This window comes from Diuraphis noxia, unplaced genomic scaffold (assembly GCF_037042655.1).
Source record: "Diuraphis noxia isolate RWA-SAM2 unplaced genomic scaffold, SU_Dnox_SAM2 contig0002, whole genome shotgun sequence".
Lineage (NCBI taxonomy): Eukaryota > Metazoa > Arthropoda > Insecta > Hemiptera > Aphididae > Diuraphis > Diuraphis noxia.
This window is the reverse complement of record NW_028301712.1, coordinates 59681043-59706051: the sequence shown is the minus strand read 5'-3', so window position 1 is coordinate 59706051 and position 25009 is coordinate 59681043. Positions and strand designations below refer to the sequence as shown.

The following is a 25009-nucleotide window of genomic DNA, read 5'->3' as shown; positions in this document are numbered from 1 at the left end:
CCAGACTATGTAAATTATATTGGTTTTGATTATGATTTTAGCTAATAATTATGATTATACGTTAATAAATTATATAAACTGTCAACAGCTCAAGGACAATGAATACAGCCGAAAACTTTTACACGCACTTCAATAATCAATTTTACTCACCTCACCCACATACCTACTCAATAAATTAATCAAATAATAACTGAATTTCAAGTCAATGTTGATATATAAATAATTTAAATTACGTTTACTAAAAAGAAAAATAATCGCAAAAGATATAAATATTAAATTATCAATAAACTATAAATTAAAAATTAAAATAATTCTGATATAAACGATAGATAAATTATCAAGCAGTAATAGTCTAGTACTAATAGCTATTAAATTTTTTTTTTAAATATATGATATTTTCGTAACTGGGTAACTGAATAAGTTTTAAATATTAAGTAGCTATAACTCATTAAGATACACGCAAAATTAAGAAGCCCACACCGCCACACCCATTCTGTATGTTATAGGGGTTATGTAGGCCCTATAATTTTTAATGTCAAATATTATGTCTGATGAAATATTTCTATTGTTCAAAAATTCTGCACAAACGAGTTATATTTTATTTCACAAATAAGTTTTGTCATTTACAAGCAAATGGGTGCAAAGTGGTTGTAATAGGCTTGTAGCCAAAATAATAACTTAGGGTTTTTGTTTGCTCATTAATTGAGTATTTATCTAATAATGTATGAATTAGTATAATTTTAACATATATAATACACGATACTGAATTATTATACAACATAGTATTACGCAACCTAACTGCGTTCACTGTAAAAAAATAAAAAAAACGTTTTTCGAAAACCTAAGAGGAAACCGATCGTATCGGACGGAAAAAGCGACGAACGACGGCCGTACAACGCAATATAATAATGGCTATTAAACCGTATTAACGGCACGAAAAAAACGAATTTAGCTGAACGACCATAGATGTTTGCGATAATGAATATTATTATTGTCATTAGTGGGCCCAAACACTTATCGCACCACCGGCCGCTAAGGCTCGAAACAGTGATATTATTAAAATATAAAGTGCCAAGTACTGTAAAACCTCCTAATAACGGAACTTTTATAAAATGGAAAATAACAACAGTGCTGTTCCTGTATAATATTTTAGTTTCCCTATATAATGGAAACTTCTTTAAGCGAAAACAATAGTTGGTGGTCTCGTGCAATTTCGTTCTTAGGGGGGGGGGGGCTTACAATGTATTTGCGATGTACATATATATATAGTATGCCGAAGAAAAACTAAGTCTATATGGTTCATGTTCGCAGTTCTACTAGACCCAATTTTTACGCAAAAAACCTGTTTTTAATGATTTTTTTTGCCCGATTTACGGACAACTTCGCGTAGCATTTGAGACTTATATACAGTGTCTGCCTGGCCAGGGCAGTGAGGCAGCGAACGCTTACCTTACCTTCTTTTTTTTATTCTACCATAGGCACCTCAAAATGATAAAGTAGTGCAACGGGAACATAATAGCCCAGGGTGCTCAGTATTGTTAAAGGCTATTTAGGTCATTACATACATGACACATGTGCGATTAAATTTTGGTAATTGTGTCTCGCACAAAAATATACAATTAATAAGCAAAAAGAGTTTAAAGGATAAAAAAATATTAACATTGAATACTTTCAGTTTATTGGGATAATATTGTACTATTGCTTTTATAATGCAAGTATTCGCTGGGTGTTTTGTTGTCATGCAACGATAAATACTATTATCGTATCATAATGGCCTATAAATACGAGTATTAATTATTTTTCGTAAATTATTTTAGTTTTATTTTTGAATACTACATGTTTTTCATAATGTTATCGCTCGTTCAGTATAACGATAGGATATTCATATATATATATACAAAAGTATCCATGTATAACGTATATATTTTATATGTATGTAAGATATCACAATACATGACTTTCACAATTTAAACTCAATCTTAGGTAAATTGTAATGCTATATTTATACTCATAAATAGGAACTGGAAATGTATGCATTTGCATATTTTTATTTTTTAAATTAAAAGTATCTAGATAAGACACAAATTTAAATCTTAACCTAATGTGATGGTATGTAAAATTAAATGTTGCATATTTGGAACATTTTAAATTTTTATTCATATTTTACCATTTCTCAAAAATATAATCCCATTTTATGAAAAAATAGTATTAAGTTATTAATGCTAAGAGTTAACGTGATGACCTATGTAAGACCTGCGAATGTGAAAAGAAAAAACATTGCTAAAAATCGACATGTGCATTTTAATTTGAAAATGTATCCAAGTCTTTAGTAGTTGAAAGTTAACAGTAACTATCCAGATAACTTTGAAATATTGTATTATAAAAATATACCTACTAAATTAGTTTTTATTAATTTTTGTTCACGGGAATTTATTTAGATGTGTGGATGTTCAAAATGCAACATACTCAATTGAATACATCATACGAAATACAATTAAATTATATCAACTAGGCATTCAATACATTTAGTTGTTCCATATTGATTATTTAATGAATTATATACATTTTTAAACTAAATAAATTTAATTAAAATGCATTTTTGTTCACATATTGAGGCATATTTTAAGTGCACATTTGAATGAAAATCAGTGCATATATGCATGCGTATTTTGTAAATTTTTAGTACATATAATTCCGGGCCCTACTCATAAATTTTACTTAACGTAAGGTTCTTATATTTATTTTCATTAAATTCTTCTAGTTTTTAAATAAAAATAGCTCCAACGTTGCGGGTTCTGGTTTATTCTAGTTTTAACTATAATCATATCAGTTTTGACGAAAAAGGGTTGTTAAAATTAATATTGTTGTTTAGATAAATCTTGGTTTGACGGATTTCAGGTTTTAACTGTAACATATATGATATATCACTATATAATGTATTAGTAAATAAGAATCGAAATAGAAAAACAAACGGAAATATTATGTACGATTGTATTATAATATAAATAATGTGTTCATATTGTATTCAAACAAATATCAACGGATCCCTGTCGACTTTCGAAACGTGAACGTTCAACTGAGGCATCTCTGCTAGCAGTCGGCCAGCGAACATTTTCAGATAGCTCCGCTCAATGTTGCTGTGGTTGGTCAGTACAACCGTCACTTTGTTGTACACTGCGTCCAGCACGTCGTGATGATACATCTCGCCGGTCAAGTATAAACCGGTGTCGACACCGCGCAATACGGACACTCCTGAACCGGCCACCGCCGCGGCTGAACCGATCGTCGACTCTGTAAATCACGCAAATAATTAAACATATTATTCTAATATAAATTATAATATACAATGTGAAAATACAATGCATTAGTGCTTCGATTTAGATGCAATTAAAAACAAGAATAAAATAGTTATTATTCTATCAATTTTGAAAACTTATTGATCTAGGTAGATCAATAAGTAAGACAGACAATTTTTTAACAAATCGTCTTAATTAAGCACTTTCACTTTGATTTTTAGACATTCGTCAAATTCGTTTATTTAAATTGCTCACGCTGATATAAAATGAACTTTATAAGTCGTATTCTCCATCGAAAATTTCAGATGCGACTGCGGAACATGCCGTCGATTATCATATGAGAGGGAGCCCCAATCAACGTTGTTTCAAGTATCAATTTTTTCGATAAAAAATAATCGAATGAGGTAGAGGAAGTGAGAAACGCCCATTTAAATTATACATCGGAAAATTACCAACTTGTGTTACCATCCTACCAGTACCGGGAAGTATATACTATACATTACTCTTTCAAGTATACACTACATACAGCAATAGTCGAATAGAATTAATCGTAAATTATTTTAGTTTTATTTTTGGATACTACATGTTTTTCATAATGTTATCGCTCGTACAGTATAACGATAGGATATGATATATACATATATATACAAAAGTATCCATGTATAACGTATATATTTTATATGTATGTAAGATATCACAATACATGACTTTCATAATTTAAACTCACTCTTAGGTAAATTTTTACAAACAATTGAGGCCCGAAAAAATAAACCTTCTTAATCCCAGGCCGACACTGCTTATATAAATATAAAATATATAGGTAATAATAAATTGCAATAATACCATCGTAAATTGTTAGTCTATAGTAAATTGTATCATGAGTGACATGAGTACCTACCCATACTTTTACGATATCACAAATTAATAAAAATAATTATCTAGTTATAAGTTTGGCATAGGTACTTGAAATCGAAAAATTGTTATATTATATCTTATATGACCTACTTTTATTATAGTTTCAATAGATAGGCATCAATAACCAACTCATATATTTTCAATTCTCATCGTCCATATTAAACTTTGAAATTATCACTAACTTCTACTTTTAAAGTGTAACTACTTGATTCCATATTTCTATAACGCAATTGTATCGTCTGTATCATGATAGTTTTTAAGATGATCAATATTGAAATGCATTATGAATAATTGATGAGTAAATGTGTATAGTTTAGTTTTGTTTTATTAACGTCTAATAATAGACAATAGTCTTTAGAATCAAGTGAAAAATGCAATAGTTAATATTTTAATTAAGTTGTTTAAATTAAAATCTGTTATTTTTTAAGTAAAAATTTATCAAATATCGAAATATAAAGTTTCTGTTTTAGAATAGATTATTGATTATTTACGTTATGCTTAATTAATTAATTTGTTATTCTTTTATACACATAATAAGATTATGTTATTAATATTACATGATGTAAATCTTTCTTATCATAGAAGTTCATTTAAAATATACAATTTTCAATCAACAAGTGTTATCATTTATACTTGTATACGAACTTAAAAAAGCAAGCTTTTTGCAATAATGTTTAAAAATAAGTAAACGGGTAGCCAGATAAAATTATAAGTTGTAATACATGACTAAATTTTAATCAAAACTTGGTAATTACATTTTCGGTGAAATTAGGCTTTTATGATTTACGAGTCCTAAAATAACTCCAGTCGGATAAAACGCTTTGCCGGTTTCCTGAGAATTACCACTCGAGAGCAGTGCATCAAAGTAAAATGCACATCAATCAAAACTCACAAGCATGTATTGAACGTGTACCTATGTATTATAATATTCACAAGTTACTCCCACTAAGACGCCACTGCGCCACCGTTATTTATAATTTATTATAGTTATACACAAATATAATGTAGTTTGTAGACCAAAAAAAACTTGATAAAATAATTGCATCACCTCTTAGTCCTTAAATTCAAATACGAATTTCTTTAATGGATCTCGAGATTAAGTATAATTAATAAGTATTACAAAGTTCAGAATTTTAATTTATGCATAATTGAAACTTAAAAATGGGTTGAAAATACTTCATACCACTCTGTTTGGTTCACAAGGTCCAGAGACAAATTTGTAAATCTAATTTTATTATAGGTATATGGCCTGAGCATATTTGAGTGTATAATTTACAACAAATATATTGTTAAAATAATTTTTTTATTATTAATCTCCACATTAATTGTCAACAATGTACATTTGTAAATATACCTAAAGGTGAAAAGATAAGGATAGTAGGATGGTAGTCAATACTTGTGATAAAGATAAAAAACATATAATAATGTATTTAAATGTAAGTTTTATTTAAAAATAAAAACACCCCTCCCCAATTAAATCCCATTGACGTCACAGGCGGGTTTTATCACTCACTAATGATGGGGTGGGGAGCTAATTGAGGTTCAATTATTTACTTAATTGTATTTTAAATAATTATATTGCTAGAAATTTTCATCAGAAACCATTTATAAAAGTAAACTAATAACAAAAATGAACTGTTTTCTTTAAAAAATTATTTATATTACATTATTAATTCCAAGTTTCTTTTTTTAACTTTTGAAAATTGTTCAATGATATCTGTTGAGGTCATATTCTTCAATGAAGATATTTTATAATAGTTATTATTGATAGGTATATCATAATACTTGTCTTAGAAAAATAAATAGCTTAGTCCCAAAGGGAGGGGGGAATAATTCACCCATATCACCCTTAAGCCCACCACTGATATGACGGTTCATTTTTATTTAGTTCCTTTTCTATTTTCTTTTATATAGTATATTTATCGAGCATACTATAATATTGCCATACGTATTATTTGGGCTTATATAAACATAAATAGAATATGATGATATATATATTTATATATACAAAGCACAACGACCAACTTACAATTTATATTCATCTTAATTTATCCTTGAAGTCCCTTGGACTTCGCGATACCGAGCTTTTACTATATTACTATATAATAATATATATATACCTACGAAATACGTATAACCTAAGGTAAAACCTCTTTATAAGGACCTCCTGTAAACCTCGTTATAATTAATGTAATCAATACATTAAGTAGGTATAATGTTACCATAGGGTTGACAAAATGTATAATATTGGTAGTTTCAGCTTAACACAAACACTACTTGTAGGTCTGTAGGTGACAATATAGTATAGTAGGATTTAGGTAAAATTATAAATACTTAGAATACTTTACTTAAGTATTGTTGTACCAATCTATGGGCTACGGCGATTCTATATATAGTAAAGAATAATAATTTTCTTTGGGTCATTCGGCAGTGGCGTATATATATTATATATTATGTTACGGTAAAAGTACGAATACCGGTTAAACCTAGAATTTACCGGTAAATCTTAGGTTTCGCCGACCACTGTTGGTAAAACCTAGGATACACAACATTGTTTGGTCAAATCCTGAATAATTTTTGTAGTTCGGACTTTTACAGACGAGATTTGGTAAATCTTAGGAGAAACAATCAGTGTTAGTAAAAGTCCAAACATTTTTACCAAAGTTATTAATTATTATTATTTAAGTATATTAGGTAGGTACTACATATTAAATACACATATTTATATTATTGTTATATATTATTATGACAACAAATTTATACAATTATTACTGTAGTGCTAGTTTATTATTTTATTATTATTATTAAGTACTAATGCAAAATTTAAAATATGCAACAAGTGAAATTTTACATAATTTTATTACTGTAATGTTAGTAATTTAATTAATTGTATTATTAAATTATTTGTGCAATAGCTTGGCTATTGTGACATCTCAAGTTATTTTCAATCTATTATCAAAACTGTGTACCGTATCATACACTGAATTGTATGTGCATCACAGTATTATGTAGGAACAACTTTTATCACATACCTTATACCTAGGTACCTTTTTGGCTAATTTATTGATTGCATTGTAATTTTATTGATAGTGATTTAATTGTATGAGTATATAGGTACACGTGTCAAGGTCTTCCATTATAATGATGTTTAATATGAAAGTCGAAATGAAAATTCCCAAAGTCAATACTTAGATAATAATAATTATGATAATCAAGATAAAAGCCGATCGCAGTTTAGTTGTCATAATAATATATAACAAAAATAATATAAATGTGTGTGTTTAATATATATTAGTCATTGATGTTGTACCTACCTAATATACTTTAATAATAATAATTAATAACTTAAGTAAAAATTTTTGGACTTTTACTAACACTGATTGTTTATCCTAAGATTTACCAAATCTCGTTTGTAAAAGTCCGAACAACAAAAATCATTCGTGGTTTGACCAAACAATGTTGTGTATCCTAGGTTTTACCAACAGTGGTCGACGAAATCTAGGTTTAACCGGTATTCGTTCTTTTATCGTAACATATAATATATAAACGTCTACTCATATATCTATCAAAATCAATTTATGTTTATTTAACGTTGATCATAATATGTTTATCATTGATTGGTCAAACTCATGTCAATGCTTTGGTAAAAAAATACAGTTGTTTTACGTCTAAGATACTACGTATATAGATACTCGTATATTTTCCGAAATCAATTTGAATTTATTCAACGTTGATCATCAGTTGGTCGAACTTTCGTCGATGTTTGTGTAAAAATCTGCATATATAGGTATTTTACTTCAAGGTACGTATATAAATAGTCCTATATTTTTTAAGATCAATTTATTTAGTACAATGTAAAGTGTGATTCATCTAGTATGCTCGCCCCCATATTTTCGTTTAGTAATGAATTTATTCAAATTCTAATCTTTAGAATTTTTAAATTTAGTCTGACAATATTTTTCAATGGAATTTCCTGTGGCGATACAAACTTCTGTTTTTCAAATAAAAACCCCTCCCCCCTTTGCTAAAGTTATTTAGTTTTAGTTAACTACTATTTAATTTCTCTTGTGTACTTAGTTCAAAATAAATTCGAATGAGTAGTTTCTTGGTTATATTTTTACTAAGGATAATAGTTCTTAAAATGGTATTATACAAATATAAAATAAACTTAATATATTGGAACTAGTATTTATTATACTTTATAACAATTGCTGAAATTTTTAAATCACTATAGTGTCCATATTTGATAATTGATGAACCAATAACCATGACCTTTGATCCTTAGAACATAAAGTTAAATAACTCAAAAACTACTCGTATGAATTTGATTCAGAGATACATCAAATTTAAAAGAAAACAAAGAGTTACAAGTCCTCACAAATACAAATTTTTAAACTAAAATCGTTATATTTCGTTTAATAGGAATCAGTTTTTTTTCGTAATTTGAACTTTGTGAAGAAACGTTATTATGGAATCATATTTTTGAGGTTTTTAGGTTTCTTTATGAACAAATTACGTATAAACTTGTATCAATTTACTATAATTATATTAAATTATATTACTATAAGCTATTAAAGTTGAAAATGATTTTCGTGATTTTGATGAAAGTTATCAACATTTTTCTTTTAATACAAGATTGAGCATTGTTCGGTCAATAAGGTACCCACGTACTATTATATAAATCATAGGCATAAAAACACGGTGAGTTTTATAGCGTTTAAAAATGGTTCGGATTATGTTACCAGAGGCGATGACGCGCATCTTACCGTAGATATACATTATTTGACATATTTTGTATGCGTAACATGATATCATGTCCTAATGAGTGATTTTATTTTAGTGTGCAAAGGTGCCTTCACACTTAAAATCTTGTCGTCTATGTTATCACATTAAATTGGTATATATATTTAGAACCAGATTAGAAATTAGCCACTTTAATAAATATAAGTTTTCATAATATTTAACATTTTAAACACATCATAATTTATAACCATTTATCCTTAGCTGTAACCACACAACGACGTTAAATAGTTTTAAAAATGTATGGTATAAATAACATACATGGTACCTATATATATTTTAAAAAGATGATCCCAACGTTAAGCTGATTAGAACAATGAAATTTTCATTTTTAACACAACGTGTCAAATTATGAACGACTATCGTCATGATAACTTGTTGTTTCGCGTGAAGACGACAGGGTTACATTTCTCTGGAAGAAAAAATGTGAGCACATAAGCACCCGAGTTTTGTGAGGGTCACCATATTATTTATTGCTATTATATTATTATTGCGAGCGAAATAGAATCACAGTGTCTTAGCAAGAGGTGAGTACGTGTACAAGTGTACAACAGGTTGCAAAAACCCATTTCAGAAAAACAAATTCGAGGTAAAGAAATGTATACAACACATACCTTTTATAATTGTATATATATATACCTACCTAAATGCTTAATGTTGCAGAACAACAACGCGACGTAACGAAAAGCGTCATTTAGGTAGGCGACGGAACTACGTCAACAGAATATTTAATTTTCTTTTCACTTCCGCCGGAATACGGTATGTTTTCTGTATCGTAATAATTGATTTAAGTAAACCGTGAGTAACAACATTTCCGCCAGGAAGTCGATCCGTAACATCTCGAGTATTGACGCAGTTATTGCCACGTGCAAGCTTTTTTTTTAATGTAGGTACTATCGGTAGTACGATTTCATTTTTTTTACAAATAATACAAATCCATCGTTTCGCTTTATCTCCGCTAGTCCAATCGAATATTCGCGATTGATTAATGCAATTATTTATCAAGTGGCGTACACATTGATGATTGTACAAAGATCGCGCACAGTTTATTTTCCTCCTTTTGACCACGGATATTTATGAAATCATCATTGTTTTGTTCCAAATATTATATCATAATATAAATAATACAAATCGTATTATCACTATGTACTTTTAAGAACATGTAGGTATGACATACATTGTAGTTACTACTAATAATGTACAATCCATAATTTTCTATATCTACTATATTCGTATATTGTATATTATATCTACTGACTACTAAAATATATTTTTTATATCAGAGTGTCAAATGTGATAGATTAGGTTTTAAATATATGAGACTATGATAATATGATAGGTACGTATTTTTATTAAAAACGTATTTCTAATTTTATTTTATTGTATACAGGGTGATTCTTTTATCAAACAATACTCATTATTTCAAAAACTATTGACTTTTTTCAAAACTTTAGAACCATCTTGTTCTAGAACTATATATTTTTTAAATATTTTCACCCTTATATTTATCAGGTTAACCATTATCAACTTTTGATTTTCAAATGACAACCTATACTTAAAATTTCATAAACTAAAAAGGCTATTTTTTCAATGAATTTTCACGTTTAAATTTTCATTTTTCGTTAATCTGTTTACAAGATATAGCCTCCCAAAGCTGGGTGGTGTTTGTGTGTTATAGGTGTATGTTAGGTGGTATTTACACAAAAACACCATATAAGTGTTGTTTGATAAAAGAACCACCCTGTATATCGATGTTAATGATGAAATACTTTTGTTTGATGGATCCGATATTATTTGAATATACAGATCAATGAATGTGTGTAAATGCATCTAATATGTTTAAAAAATATAACTTTTGTAAATTTGTGTATGCCATTTTCAATTCTTCCTACTCATTTCTTCCTACTCTTTACAAATGCAAATCCTCGCATTTTAATTTATAATAAATAATATTCAAATCACTAAAATATTATAGTATAGGTATATGTTAGCTGTGCCAAATCAAACGACTATACATCAATTTAAATTTTATAATAATCATCGTATTATACACAATAGAAAATAATTATACTCGTATTATAGCTATGATATTTACAGTGATATTGTATAATGTTCGTTTTTTAGTTCAATTTGCTTGTATAGTTGTATCCGTCACATACTAAAATAATATTCTACTGATACGCACTATATGTAAAATGTAGATCTAATATAAGTAAATGCAGCTCAATCGGAATGCAATGTTTTATTCACATGATTTAATACTTTTAATATACCTGCATGGCCGCATGGCTCCATTTTATATTATGATGGTTCTGTTATTACAAAATTGAAAACAGATTAGTAAAGCAATATGTTGGGTATGTCGTATGTCGTATGTCGTATGTAATAAATTATGCATAATACATATTAAATTATTATTATATGTACCTATTGGCTATTCACGCATAAATGAAAAAAAAAACTATAAGTTTTATTCATTTAATGTAATATATGTGTACAGTGTACACGATATTATACTTTATTGATACTCACACATCGTGACGTTTATAAAATATTGGCTCAACAAAATATTTTTAAAATAATCAATTTTTACTATGCTTTACTGGGGTCCTTACTGAAAAAGAATTTCATTGGATTACACGTATAAACCACAGTCTTCTTATTTTTGTTTGTATGCCTAAATAAATAGTTTCACGGTATTGTTGTGCAGTTTGTAGATGAATCATTTATATATAGACTATTCAACTGAAATTTCTGCAGACATTTTTTTATTCTGAATTAATAAAATGGGTACATTTTTTGATGATGTTTGAACTGTCGAAATAATAAAAATAGTAAATACACACTATACGTAAACATTTCTTACAATCCATTGTTTGGAATTCAATTTTATATTATGAAGGTAAACTTTAAATAAAATATAGGTATATTGATCAAGTATAAACGCAAAATATTGCTATTTGTAATTTAATGATTATGACTATTGAACATCATTTCTGGACTTCTGAAATTTTTAGTAGGTACGTTAGTTTTATTTGATTTGAATTTTAAAAGTAATATTTTTAAAAAATTAATAATTTTTTGGATTTATTATAACTTTTGAAGATTTTATTTTAAATGTGATCTCTCAATACATTTTAAATATAAATTAATATTACGTTTTAGAAAAGGAATGGACTTAAAACTAAATAGAAGTTCAATTATGTCCATTTTTAAACTCTTAAAATAGAAAACACCAATTTGATGTTAGCGTTGAGTTTAAGACTAAGACCCAAACGGTAAATACTGATCAATAATATGATTGTCTATGTTTTTGCGTGTGTCCTCAAGTTTCAAGGTTTCAGGGTTTAAGTAAGTCTATAAATTCATTATTTTAGTCCCACGTTGGCCTCCTGTTGAAAATCGTGTGTTTGAGAAAACTAAACGCTAATTTATTCAACTATCTGGGCGCTACCCGTCCGTGACATTGATTTATCCTTTCGACCTCCTCGGTAATAATAAAATATCCTATTTCACTAAAAGCTCTCTTTTTCTCACTCCCACTTCTTCATTGTTTGTCTCTCTCGCTTAGAAAACTGTACATTTGTTTGCTTGTCAATGAAAAGCAAATCAAAACGGTATACAATATATATACATATGTATGTATGTATCTGATTTGTTTTGTACTGTCGAAGTACTATAAAACTCAATCTCGTGGTGTACAATTACTTCAAAACAAACTAACTTTTGACGATCAGATTTCCAAAATAGAAATACTGCTTTCATATTTTCTGTTTGAAGGAACTGTAATTTCTCATTCTCTATAGCAGATGTCAAAAAAAAAAAAAACAAACAAAACAAAGAATGTATAATAAGTATTGAATAGTTTAATTCTTTTTAAATGGAATATTGTGGATTTCGTTCCTGGAAGTTGGTCATAAAATCAACTAGAATTGTTACTTCATCTAATGTCAAGGCATTATACATGGCTGCTCGAATACCTCCCACCAATCTGTAAACAAACAAATTATTAATGAGTTGCTTATAATCTATCTTGAAAAATATATAAACACTAATTCAATAATATTTGAATACCTGTGTCCTTTAAGTTGTAAAAATCCTAAGTCTTGTGCTTCTTTTAGAAATTGTTTGTCAGCCTCAGCTCCTGCATTAAGGCAAAATGGCACGGTTATGCGGCTTCTGGAGTTCTGAGCCACCGGACACGAATAAAAGCCTTGAGAGTTCTCTATGACCTTGTATAAAAGCTCACTCTTTGCTTTTGAGTTAGCTTCCATAGCCAAAAGTCCTCCTTGGTTTTTCACCCATTGTAGTACAAGTGAAAAAATATAAACTCTATTCGAATTGTTAAAATTAGAAAAAATACTTTTATATAAACATACTCAAAATTAACAAACTCACATTAATGTTGGAGGTGTGTTAAGCAAAGAATTTTCTTGATTGAACAATGTGTAGTCAAAAACTTGTGGGCAAAGCGGGCTTGGTTTTCCTAGAAGGTCCTCGCGTACAATAATTGCAGTTATACCCGCGGGACCGAGGTTTTTCTGAGCACAAGCTATCACCACACCAAACTTTAAGTGAAATGACAAAATAAATAGGATTACGTGTCTTTAATCGAAAAGGTAATACATCATCATTGAAAAAAAAGGCTGTCGTATTCGATTTGGTACATATATCAAAGTAATTTACCTTGGTCACGTCAAAACTTTTTGTCATAATGTTGGATGACATGTCACATACCAATGGTACACCATTTGTCTCGGGAATGAAGTGAAATTCAACTCCTATGGAAGTTTTTAAAAATGAAAATTTATTTTAGACAGTATTTCTCAAAATTAAAGTTAAAAAAATTTAACATATAATTTGAATTAAATATGTTCGTGTTACTCACATATTTCGGAAAGCTAATAGCAGATTTATTTCATATGTGCGTTAGTATTAATAACGCACAATTTAAATAATAAGTAACTTGTTATAATTCTGCCTATAATATATATATATATATGTATATATATTATAAAACAAATAATAAATCTTTACCGTTCACAGTTTCATTATCACAATAATACACATATGCAGCCTCTGGATCTAGGTTCCATGTAGATTGATCGGGAATACCATTAAATTTCTCCGGTCTTGGAAACACATGATTTACTTTCAAGTATTTAGATGCTTCTTTAGCAGCTTTAGCGGACCAAACGCCTGTCGAAGAAAACATTAGAGATTATAATCATTAGATATTCATAAAATTAAAAATTAATTCAATAACCAGTCAAAATGTAGTCAGCTTTTGCACCTCTGTGCAACAAATTCAACGCTACTGAAGCAAAAGCACCGGTTCCTCCTCCTTGCATCAATAATATTTTATAGTTTTCCGGGATGTCACTGTAATATTAAATTTCGTATTTATATAAAATATATGTAAAATTGATAATATGAAAGTGCTAGGGTGATAAGTTATCACAAGTTATAACAATTTAGTTATAATGATTAATAATAAATTAAAGTGGCATAATCTTAAAAATGTATATGTATATGTATAATATATGTATCATGTGACATGTATATATGTATTGCCGATAGAAAAAACAATGTTAACAATTAAACTTTCATTAAAATAAACAACATATAGTTAATGATTAACTTTTCCATCCCTCTCGTGGAATTTCAATAAGATATATCATCATGACCAATTTAACACACACAGTATTTTATGACAATGAAAAAAATCGAAAAGTTCTGCTTAAAAAAATAACTTTTTCTTCTTTTCCTATAGGTAAGGAGAGCTCTAAATTAGTAATGCATTCTATAATATTTTGCTTAAAAACTGAAGGAAAAATAATCACTGTCACAAAATGTTTGAGTTAAGTTTTATCTAAATAATTAAATATGCTTTATTGATATGGTAAATCGTTTCAATTAATGTATAAGATGTATTTTTATTTTAATCTCATAATTATTAACAAAGATATTATAAAAAAAAAAATAGAGCTAATTTTAACTGTACGTAATTTTTTTTTCATGTTTAAAACATGATAATATAATTTAACATAAATTGCATATTTAAAAAAATAATATATTTAACAACTTTAATAACAATTATTAACTGATAAATGTTTATTTTCATATTGTTCAAAAAATTTTATTTTACACATGAATAATTAAAAAAAAAAAACGGCACCAGTCCAATGTGTGACCTACATTTAATAATTTACCTATCCTTATCAATTTATTATTTTTTGGCCAATGTTTGACCAACGGCAGGTTGGTCTTGATACAAATGGCAATACCCAAACCATAGAATGTTTGTGGAAGATACTGAAAAAGTGATATGAAATAAGAGTAAACGACGCATCTCCATTATTATACCTAGACAACTTAAAGTTGAGTGGTGGAGATCCCTTCACCCAAACAAGCAAATTATCTTCGACGAATTTTTATCAGTCATGAAAGATGTTTTTATGACATAAATTATTATGAGGAATTCTTATCAGACAAGAATGATAAATTTAAAATATTAATTACTTATAATATAATAACTATAATATGTAACTATTAAAAATTCAGTATAGGTCAATAGGACTGTATGTAGATCGCACACTGGACCGAAAATGTATGTGTAGGTCACACATTGGACCGATGCCAAAAAAAAAAAAATATTATTTCCTGAAATTTTCAAATGGTTTGAGTGATAAAACAATAAATAAATGAATTTTATATTCAGGGTAAATATATAATTATATAAAATCATCTGATATTTGCAAATTTGTTCATACATGAATGGATATTCGTATTAGTTTATATACAATATAGTTAGGAGGTATCTACAGTGGTTTAAAAATATTTATTTTTTTTTTTAATAATATTAGTATACATGAACATAAATTAATATTATACATGATATAAAATCTATTTTCATCATAAAAAATATGTAAAAACGTTATATCCAATACAAACGACATGCCTAATGAAATATATAAATAAGATTTGGAAAATCTATTACAGATATATGTACTTATTTTTGTATTGTACCACAAGAAGTGGAGTTAGTATAAGCATTTGTATAGATATCATGGGAGGGTAATTGGCTGACCACCCCCCTTGGGCTTTTCGCTACCACTATACATAATTGCAATATTGGCTACAACCAATGATTATAATTAATATTTAAATAGTTCTGTTCATTGATTTTTTACTATAATACAATATTATTTTTTTCTCCACAAAATGTTGGGACAAGTCCCTGATGCCCCCATGGCGGACCATACAATACCACTTAATGATCTGATAGCACGATTAAAGATAGGTAGTACTACTAATAGCCGTGTCTGATAGTCATAATTATTGTTGTTTACGCATAGTATCTTAGTTCTTGCATTTTGTATTCGTGTATTACAGGCTGTAATACGGGTTTTAAACTATAGATACTATAATACTATTTTATTAGAATATTAGATAACATTTTTAATATATGTTATTTGTACTATTATTATATTTCCGATTATAGTTATATATTTCCAAATAAAATAATGGAAGGGGTTAAAAGTCATTATCTCTGTAGAATTGAAATAAAAAACAATTTTGTTCAGGAAATAGTGATTTAAAAAAAATCGAAACAAATAATCATATCATCAAATATCATTGATAGACATTTCAAGTTTAAATTATTAGATGTTTACCTAATTACATTGTTGAAATTCAAAAAAATATTAATCATAGAAACAAGTGTTCTAGTAAAATAATTTATTGTAATCCGTTATTTTATAATAAAAACTGCAATGTTCAAAATATTTAATTATTTTAACCAAATCAAAAATCACAATTTAGATATATTTTTCTATCAAAGACCAAGCTCGAAGTATAACAATAATAATTCACGAAATATTGAAATAATTTATAATGTTAAGTTTTTATAATAGAATTATAATGTAATAAATTAAAATTTCGTCAAAAACTGCAGTAAGTTGTGCCGTCATTTAATCTTCTCTTCGACTGTAATGTATTTAAAACTAATTGACTGTTGAAAAAAAAGCCTTAATTTATATTTTATAGTGCCTGCAGATCTATAAGACTAATTTTTCATTTATTATCATATTCGTGTAGATGAAATCAAAATTTTTGAAGGACTTTTTATACAAAATTGTTGGTGGGTTGAAAGCTTATAGTTATATAATTATAGTAATCTCTATTAGTTATTTCGACGATAAATATATGTATATTTTTAGATACCAAGATAACAGTTCTTAAGCTATCACTATGACACTATAGGTGTTAATATTAAATATAATATAATATATTAATATAAATATAAATGTTATAATATAATATGTATTTGGTATAATATACTGTCACAATTTTTTAATGGTGTAGGTATATGCATAATGCTTTTATATAATATTATATTACTATATTAAATATTAGTATTACCTACACTTTTACACACTGAATAAAAACGAACTCATCACTTTTATTTTTATAGATATATTATTTAGCAGTATTTTAGGTTATGTAATAATTAATAAAAACTACATTATCTTTTTAATACCTACATCATTCAATATTATAGAATCACTGAGATTTTTTTTTTAAACTATTACTGCTTTTATAAAATAATTAATAAAAAGTGGGCAAGTGCGGTAATGATCTCCTGTACATTAGGTGTCTAAAGAAGTCACTGAAAATTGTGATGGACGTGTTAAATTTGAATTCAACCACATAAAATCATTGTATGTGAAAAACTATACTGAGCAAAAATGACTTTCAAGCTGGTCCGTCAGCTTATAATATATTACTAAGTATATTTCATAATATAATTGTAATTAAAGTGATTTACTTTACTATTAGGCAACACTACTATAGTAGGTAAAATGACTTTTACTGAAAAAATTGGATTTAAAAATATTGTGTATCACATAATAATATATTTTAAAAGTTTCATGTACCCAAAATAGTATTTTTGAAATAGGTACTTACAACAAAATATCTAAAATCGTTTTTCTTCGTTTAAATATCTTATTCCGTACAAATTTGATATTAAATTGTCTATAAAAAAACTCTGTTTATATATTTTTTAGATTTTTTTATTACAGTGTTAACTATTTATGAAAATTTTTGATTCTTAGCTAAAAAAATTAAACATTTTATTCATTTTTAAATAATACCTAATATTTAAATTTTCAAGATTTTGGCGGGTTTTGTTTAAATTCAAAATTCTTACCCATATGTATCTTTAGGATATTTCAACAGCTATTTTTACAACTAATAAAAACCTTAAATTAAATCATATTAGCTTTCCAAGCAGATCGATCCAAGGAAAATATTTTATTAGCGTTTATATATAAAAATAAATAAATAAAATTGAAAATGTCTATAAATAACTCAAACATTTTTAAATTTTATTATGTATACAAAATAATACGATAAAAATCTGGAGGAAATGTCAAGTAACAACAATTAATAGTTTTTGAATCACGACTAAGTAAGAAAATGGTCTATCTGAATTTGTTTATTTACAGGTGAATATCCCATGTTTAACTTCTAATTGTTTACATATTACTGTGGATTTACGCTCACATTGTTTCATAATTCCCATTAACAACAAGCTATCGAAATACATTGTATTAATATTATTCAAATTTTTTGACTGATTTAATATATTTTTATCGATAATAATTTTAAAAATACTATTAAAAATTGAAGACTTTCATGCATATAGATTCTGAACGGAGTGATGATGATGAATATATTGATTTTACAATGTGTGTATTTTTTTTTGTGTCTGTGTATAGCATAACTAGTTGAAATAATGCAAAAGTAAACATTTTCCAACATTTTTCAAAAAAATCGAGAAAAACAAAAAAAAAGTAATAGAAAAACGAGAAATTTTACGCAAAACCAGTTATCGACCAAATCGATTTTTTTATATGGTTGTAATTCAAAAACTAATCACTGTAAATATTTAACATTTTTACCAAATGTTTATGTTAGTGTTATCTATAAACAGTTTAGTTTTCAAAATTTTTGATTTTTTTTTGAGTTATTTATAGACTACTGAAATTTTTCTGAGAATTTTTTTTTGAAGTGTTGGTAAAATTTTTTTGGATGACCAAAAAATCTTGAAAATTTAATACAAGGTTCATTATTAGTTGTTCTTATTGTAGCTAAAAAAAATTAAAAATAGTTGGTTACAATTTTTTTTATAAGCGTTTATAGTTCAAATGTTTACAAAATCCGTCGAAAACGCAAAAATATTTGCAAGTAATTTTGAAGTTGAAAAATCATAACATTTTTTTTGTTTATAACTAAAGATTAAAAATACTACGCTGAATTTTTCATAAGTTTTTCTTCAAGTAACTATAGAGAAAACTCGAAGCGTCATTATAGGAAAGGTTTTAAGTGCGTTTAAATTTTAAATTTTTACGAAATAGCGTAACAATAACGATTTATCGTCAAACGATTTTAAATATTTGTTATAATTCAAAAATTATGAGTTGTAGATACTTGAAAATTTTACCAGTTATTTATATTGACATTTTCTTTACATGATTTAATTTTCAAAATATTTTAACTTTTTTTGAGATATTTATAGACAACTGAAATTATCAATTTTTCTGAAAAATTGTTTTTGAACATTCAATAAAATTGGTCCAATCAAAATACTTAAAAATTTAATACAAATTTCCTCATAAGTTATTCTTATAGTGATTAAAAAATTATAAGAATACCTACATAGCACAATTTTTATTAGCATTTGAAGTTCAAATATTGACAAAATTTCGTCAAAACCATGAATATTTGCAAACTATTTTGTAGTTCAAAATTCATAAAATTGTTTGTATTTATATCTAAGGTCAAAAAATTCAACACTAAGTTTTCCATTAGTTTTTCTTCAAATTGGTATAGAGAAAATTTGAAGCGTCATTATAGAAAAATGTTTTGAGCATTTGAGTTTTAAATTTTTATGAAATCGCGTAATGATAACGATTTATCCTCAAACCAGGTATTCGTATATCTATGATAATATAAGGTATTATGAATTATGATAACTATATGATAACTACACTAATTGATTAACCATGCCCTATGCAAAATGCGTCCTGATTGAAAAATAAAATATTTGTTTCAAAATAGAATATATGACAATATTTAAATATAATATATCCTAGACTGACAAATCATCTCTGTTCAGAATCGTTTTTCGTATACAATGATACCTATCATTGCATTCAAATTTAACCTACCCTAGTCAGAGGTCCACCCCACCCCCTAATGTACAGCAGAGCGACATCCACTTACCCGTTTTTTTTAAATTATATTATGTATAAATATCCTAATATAAATATTTGTTACAAATGCCATGTATTTAGTCATTTCTTTTAGGTACACCAAAAATCGAAATTGATTTTTTCAAACGCTGGATTTGCGTAAAAATATCCTTTTTTCCTTATTTTCATTTTCCGATGACGATTTTGAAAACTAGACTGTTACTTTCATTGTTATTTTAATATTCTAATAGAAAAAACCAAATTATAGTTCCCGTTTTCATAACCAGCACGGCAGCACACCGTACAAGAACTATGAAATTGTTGATATGAATAATTAACAAGTAATAACATAGTGTTTGTATTTACAGTAGTTCTCTGTACAGTTCAATAGCTCGGTTGTTGATGGCCGAGTACTCGGATGACCGGTGACTGAGTTCCATAACGCTGATGCCGCAACCACAGTCCAGGAGTTCATCTTTGACTTGTTCCAAGACCTAAATATGGAAATTTTATAAATAAATATAGTACAATTACTTTCCCTACTGAAGGTTGGGGCAAATAGCAGGTGGGAAAATATAAACCTAACCACAACACGGGATGATTGATTTATCATTTATTGCAAAACAACAAGGCTGGGCAAATTACTTTTTCTTTTAAAATTAAGGTAAAGTATATGGAATAATGTAGTTAAGTTTAAAGTCAATATTTGCTTTTATTTGTTTTAATTTGTAAAAGTTACAAGTTAAATAGAAATAGATTATTATGTTATCTGATTTGCTGTACAGTATAGGTGCCGAGTGCAGGGTCAATGTTATGGATGTGTTAAATACGAATGATATAAAATCATTGTACAACAAAAATGGTTTGTCAGTGTATTTCAACATAAATTAGTTTATCACTGAATATATTTTATGTTATTATTGTTATTGGAGTAGTTTATTTTACTTTTAGTAGTACAGTCTTACCAAAAATGTTACAAGAAAAAATATTATTGTAGTAGTGTGTATAAAATAAGGTAATATAAGTACTTTAAAAATTACAATCACCCTCGAATAATATTTTTCAATTACAAAAAATAACTAAAATGTTTATTTTTTTTTAAATATCTATAAAAAATAAACTGTGTGCATATTTTTTAGATTTTTTTTATTTTTTAAAATATCTATGAAAACCCTTGTATTAAATTTTCAAGATGTTTGACAAAATGGAAATTTGTTTTTATTGTAACAAAAACTAAAAATATTGAAAATGTCTATAAATAACTCAACAAGAATCAAAATATTTTTGAAATTATACCATGTATAAAAAAATTGAATATAAATATCTGGTCATAATTTAAATTATTTATGATTACCTATTTGTTTTTAATTATAGGTAATAAAATAAAGAAATTGTTCTATTAGAAATAATTAGTTTACGTATTTACAGATATCGAAATTGATTCCGAAATAATTTAAACAAATGCTGTTAAAAAATTAATTTGATTTTCCAGTTATTTTTTTTTTTTTTTGAAGGAAGGAAGGAAAGTATAAAACTGAGGAATCTTGCGATACATTTTTAAATTACGAATATAAACAGAATATTTTTTATGAATTTGTAACTCAAAATAATTTCAAAATGTTTGTAATTTTGACCATACTATAAATTTTGTATTACCTATATGAATTTATGCTTAACTTTTTTTTAAAAGTACACTAATAACAATTTAAGAGTTACGTTGTATTTCAAGTTTTGTTTTTACTATTGTAAGCATTTACATTTTAAAAGAGTAGAGTTTTACAGAGGTGCCATCTCAAGCTGACGGACATTTGAAAAAGTAAAAAAATTATAAATTATATCGACAAAAAGTTGTAAAATAATATTGTTTTATTCTAAAGCGTTGCGTTGTAAATAACTTCAAAAGTTCAAATCGTAATCTAACTAATTAATTGTTTTCATAATCACAATAAGTTATCATGAAAATTACTATTCGCAACTGGAGAATCGCTTCTTATACAAAACATGCATTATCTGTGACGTTTAAAATAAAAACTTACCTGTTTTGGGATCTTAGCCGGTCCAGCTCCGAAGTTGATCACTTGCTTCAACGAAGACTGCGCCATATCACGTCCTATAATTAAGTAGGTACAAATTTAGGGTTGTACAGATCGGTATACAAACACTACCAATAAACTGCAGTGGGTTAGGTGCAGAGTATTACCTGCTATGTTTTTCGTACGATAGAGAGAAGACGAACAGATTTGTAGACGCGGACGAGCGGCAGTATTGATTGAGTCCACGAAATACGAATCACGAAGATTATAATACTGTTGTTACAATGAATATCGACGGTCGTGGCGCAGTTCGACGAACGCGTGGCCGTAGTGACACCGACTGAGTGAACGAACGACCGAACTAACCTAACCGAACCGGTTGAGAAGAAAAAATAACCGTTTGTGTATAACACAGACGCGTTTCCCGGAGGAGGAGGATAAATAAATCGATTTTTTTTTTTTGTAGGCACTGTTGTCCCACCACTACTACCTACTACCACTATGTATACTGCACAGACGTCACCACTAAACGATGATAATCTTTAGTCAATAATTTTTCGACAATTATTTGCCCCAGGGATTTAATCACATCGCACGGTCGACGGCAAATAATCTATGCTACGACAAGATAACATACATAGTCGTAGACCACTACAACAAATCTGCATACACACACACACACACAGGATGAATAAGAATATAAAATAGTATTAATTATCAACAGTAACAACCGTAGTATTTAAGTGTTGTAATAATTCAACTGGGTATTATAACGCGGCGATATGAAAATAAATCATCGTTGGATGATGAAACCAATTAAACAAAAATGATAATTATTATAATATTAATTCATGAATTAACGCAATTATTAATGTCATACGAAAATCGTAATCGATTCGTGGAAAATAAGACCACTTAACACGTGATATTCTCAGTCGGATCATATAATTAAGACCGTTTTATAAATTGTGATTGAAGGTCTATATAACTATTTTGTCTACTAAAATAACGTTTAAGAAATAATTATAGCATAATTTAGATAAAAGATAGTATAAAGAACACTTTCTTCGCGCCTTATAAAACGTTTAGTAAAAATTAATATTTATACACATATTTTATATTTAATAGATACTACTAATAGTAGCGACTATTTCGAACCTTGACAGAAAGTCCGATATGAAAATAGTTGGACGAAAATCATGTAACATAAATTATATTTTTATAAATACTAATAAATTTAAAATAAATATTTACAAAAATTACAATTTAAAACTCTATTATTCATTAATCATTACACAGTGTAAAATGTATAATACCAAAATAATAGCATACCATAATAATGTAGGTACACTGTACGTCTGTAAAGTTCATACAGTTACACATTTATGGTTTACTATTGCGGGTCATGGTGCCGTGAAATAATTAGGTTTTTACATTTTATCAACATTAGAGAGGAGTAATTCAATAAACGTTATCATAATCGAACTTCCGATTAATGATCAAGTATATTGCAAGACGCATGGCTATAGCATATACTTTTATAGGTCCTTGATGTTAGAGTTAAATGTGGTATTTAAAATAATGTAAAATATAGAAAAGAAAAGTCAATTCTGAAATAGGCCTTCAAATTCCAACAAATTTTATGATTTATAAATAGCTAAAACTTCTATAGTTTATTTTATTTTATCAAGTTTAACAAGTATATGGTTCAAAGTTATAAGCAAAAATAAGAATAGTAATTTTAAATTGTGTGATAATGATAGTAGTAATATTTACTAGGTAGGTACTTCTATGATTACCACCCACTACTAATAGTACTAATAGGTTAATAGGTATGAAAAATTCGAGAAATACAAAATACAATTATGTAATAACAGTAATTATAGAATAGACAATTCTATAAATAATGGTAATATTAAATATTTATTTTTACTTTTATAGTCAGTAATGCATATGTAGATTATTTTACTATCTTGATTTTGTTGCAAAATTACAAATTATATTGGATTTGGTAAAAACTTTGTTAGCACATACAAAGTTACTATTTTAAGTAAAAAATCTTTAAAACATAAAACAACAATTAGTAGTAGCTCTAAAATACTCTAAAAGCATGCAAAAATAATATTAAAAATGAAAAAAAATAGCAAAAGAAACTTCTTATTCTGATACAAAAATACACTAAACGTTAAACGTATTTATTAGACGATACTTCCACGATTTACTACGATATGTAATATATTATTATTATTTATTATATTACGCTTGTGTTTCATACACATCAGGTACTTAGTGCATTCGATATTAATATATTATTAAATTACGTTCATAATATTATAATAGTTTAAATAGGTATGTCAGTAAAACAACATAATAATCTAAGATTTTTATAACAAATAATATTCAACTAATCCATTACCTAAAATAAAATAAAATACATTTGATTAGCATTTACGAACGACTATATACAATTGTATAGTATTACATTTTTTTATCATAAATAAAAAGTTTATATATATTGTAGCTTATCATTCACGATAAAAAATTTAGGATGGATTAGGTATAGAAAATATGGACCACTGTAGTCGGTCTACATACATGCAATTTAAAATTAAAATTAATTCCCCCCCCCCACAACTGACTTAATCAACCGTTATTATTACCGTTCGACGTTTACAATTTCCATTTTAAGATCATATTTTTCCTA

At 27.1% G+C, this 25009-nt stretch overlaps 1 protein-coding gene and 2 long non-coding RNA genes across 3 annotated transcripts; 1 reads left to right on the top strand and 2 right to left on the bottom strand.

Annotated features, from left to right (window-relative positions):
- Nucleotides 1-2977: 2977 nt before the first annotated feature.
- LOC149058737 (uncharacterized) lies at nt 2978-4590 on the bottom strand. Its single transcript, XR_016190322.1, has 2 exons — nt 3552-4590; nt 2978-3291 (listed from the first exon to the last, which is right to left on the bottom strand). It is a non-coding gene; the product is annotated as an uncharacterized LOC149058737 (long non-coding RNA).
- An 8267-nt stretch (nt 4591-12857) lies between these two features.
- Nucleotides 12858-22715, bottom strand: LOC107162491 (phosphoserine aminotransferase). The gene is made up of 9 exons (XM_015509426.2): nt 22473-22715; nt 22309-22382; nt 20639-20766; nt 14278-14393; nt 14049-14210; nt 13698-13792; nt 13410-13579; nt 13086-13343; nt 12858-13002 (listed from the first exon to the last, which is right to left on the bottom strand). Exons 2-9 carry the CDS (start codon nt 22372-22374, stop codon nt 12888-12890), a joined length of 1110 nt encoding a protein of 369 aa, XP_015364912.1. The 5' UTR covers nt 22375-22382; nt 22473-22715; the 3' UTR covers nt 12858-12887.
- On the top strand, nt 20762-21199 carry LOC149058736 (uncharacterized). Its single transcript, XR_016190321.1, has 2 exons — nt 20762-20936; nt 21058-21199. It is a non-coding gene; the product is annotated as an uncharacterized LOC149058736 (long non-coding RNA).
- Nucleotides 22716-25009: the final 2294 nt, after the last annotated feature.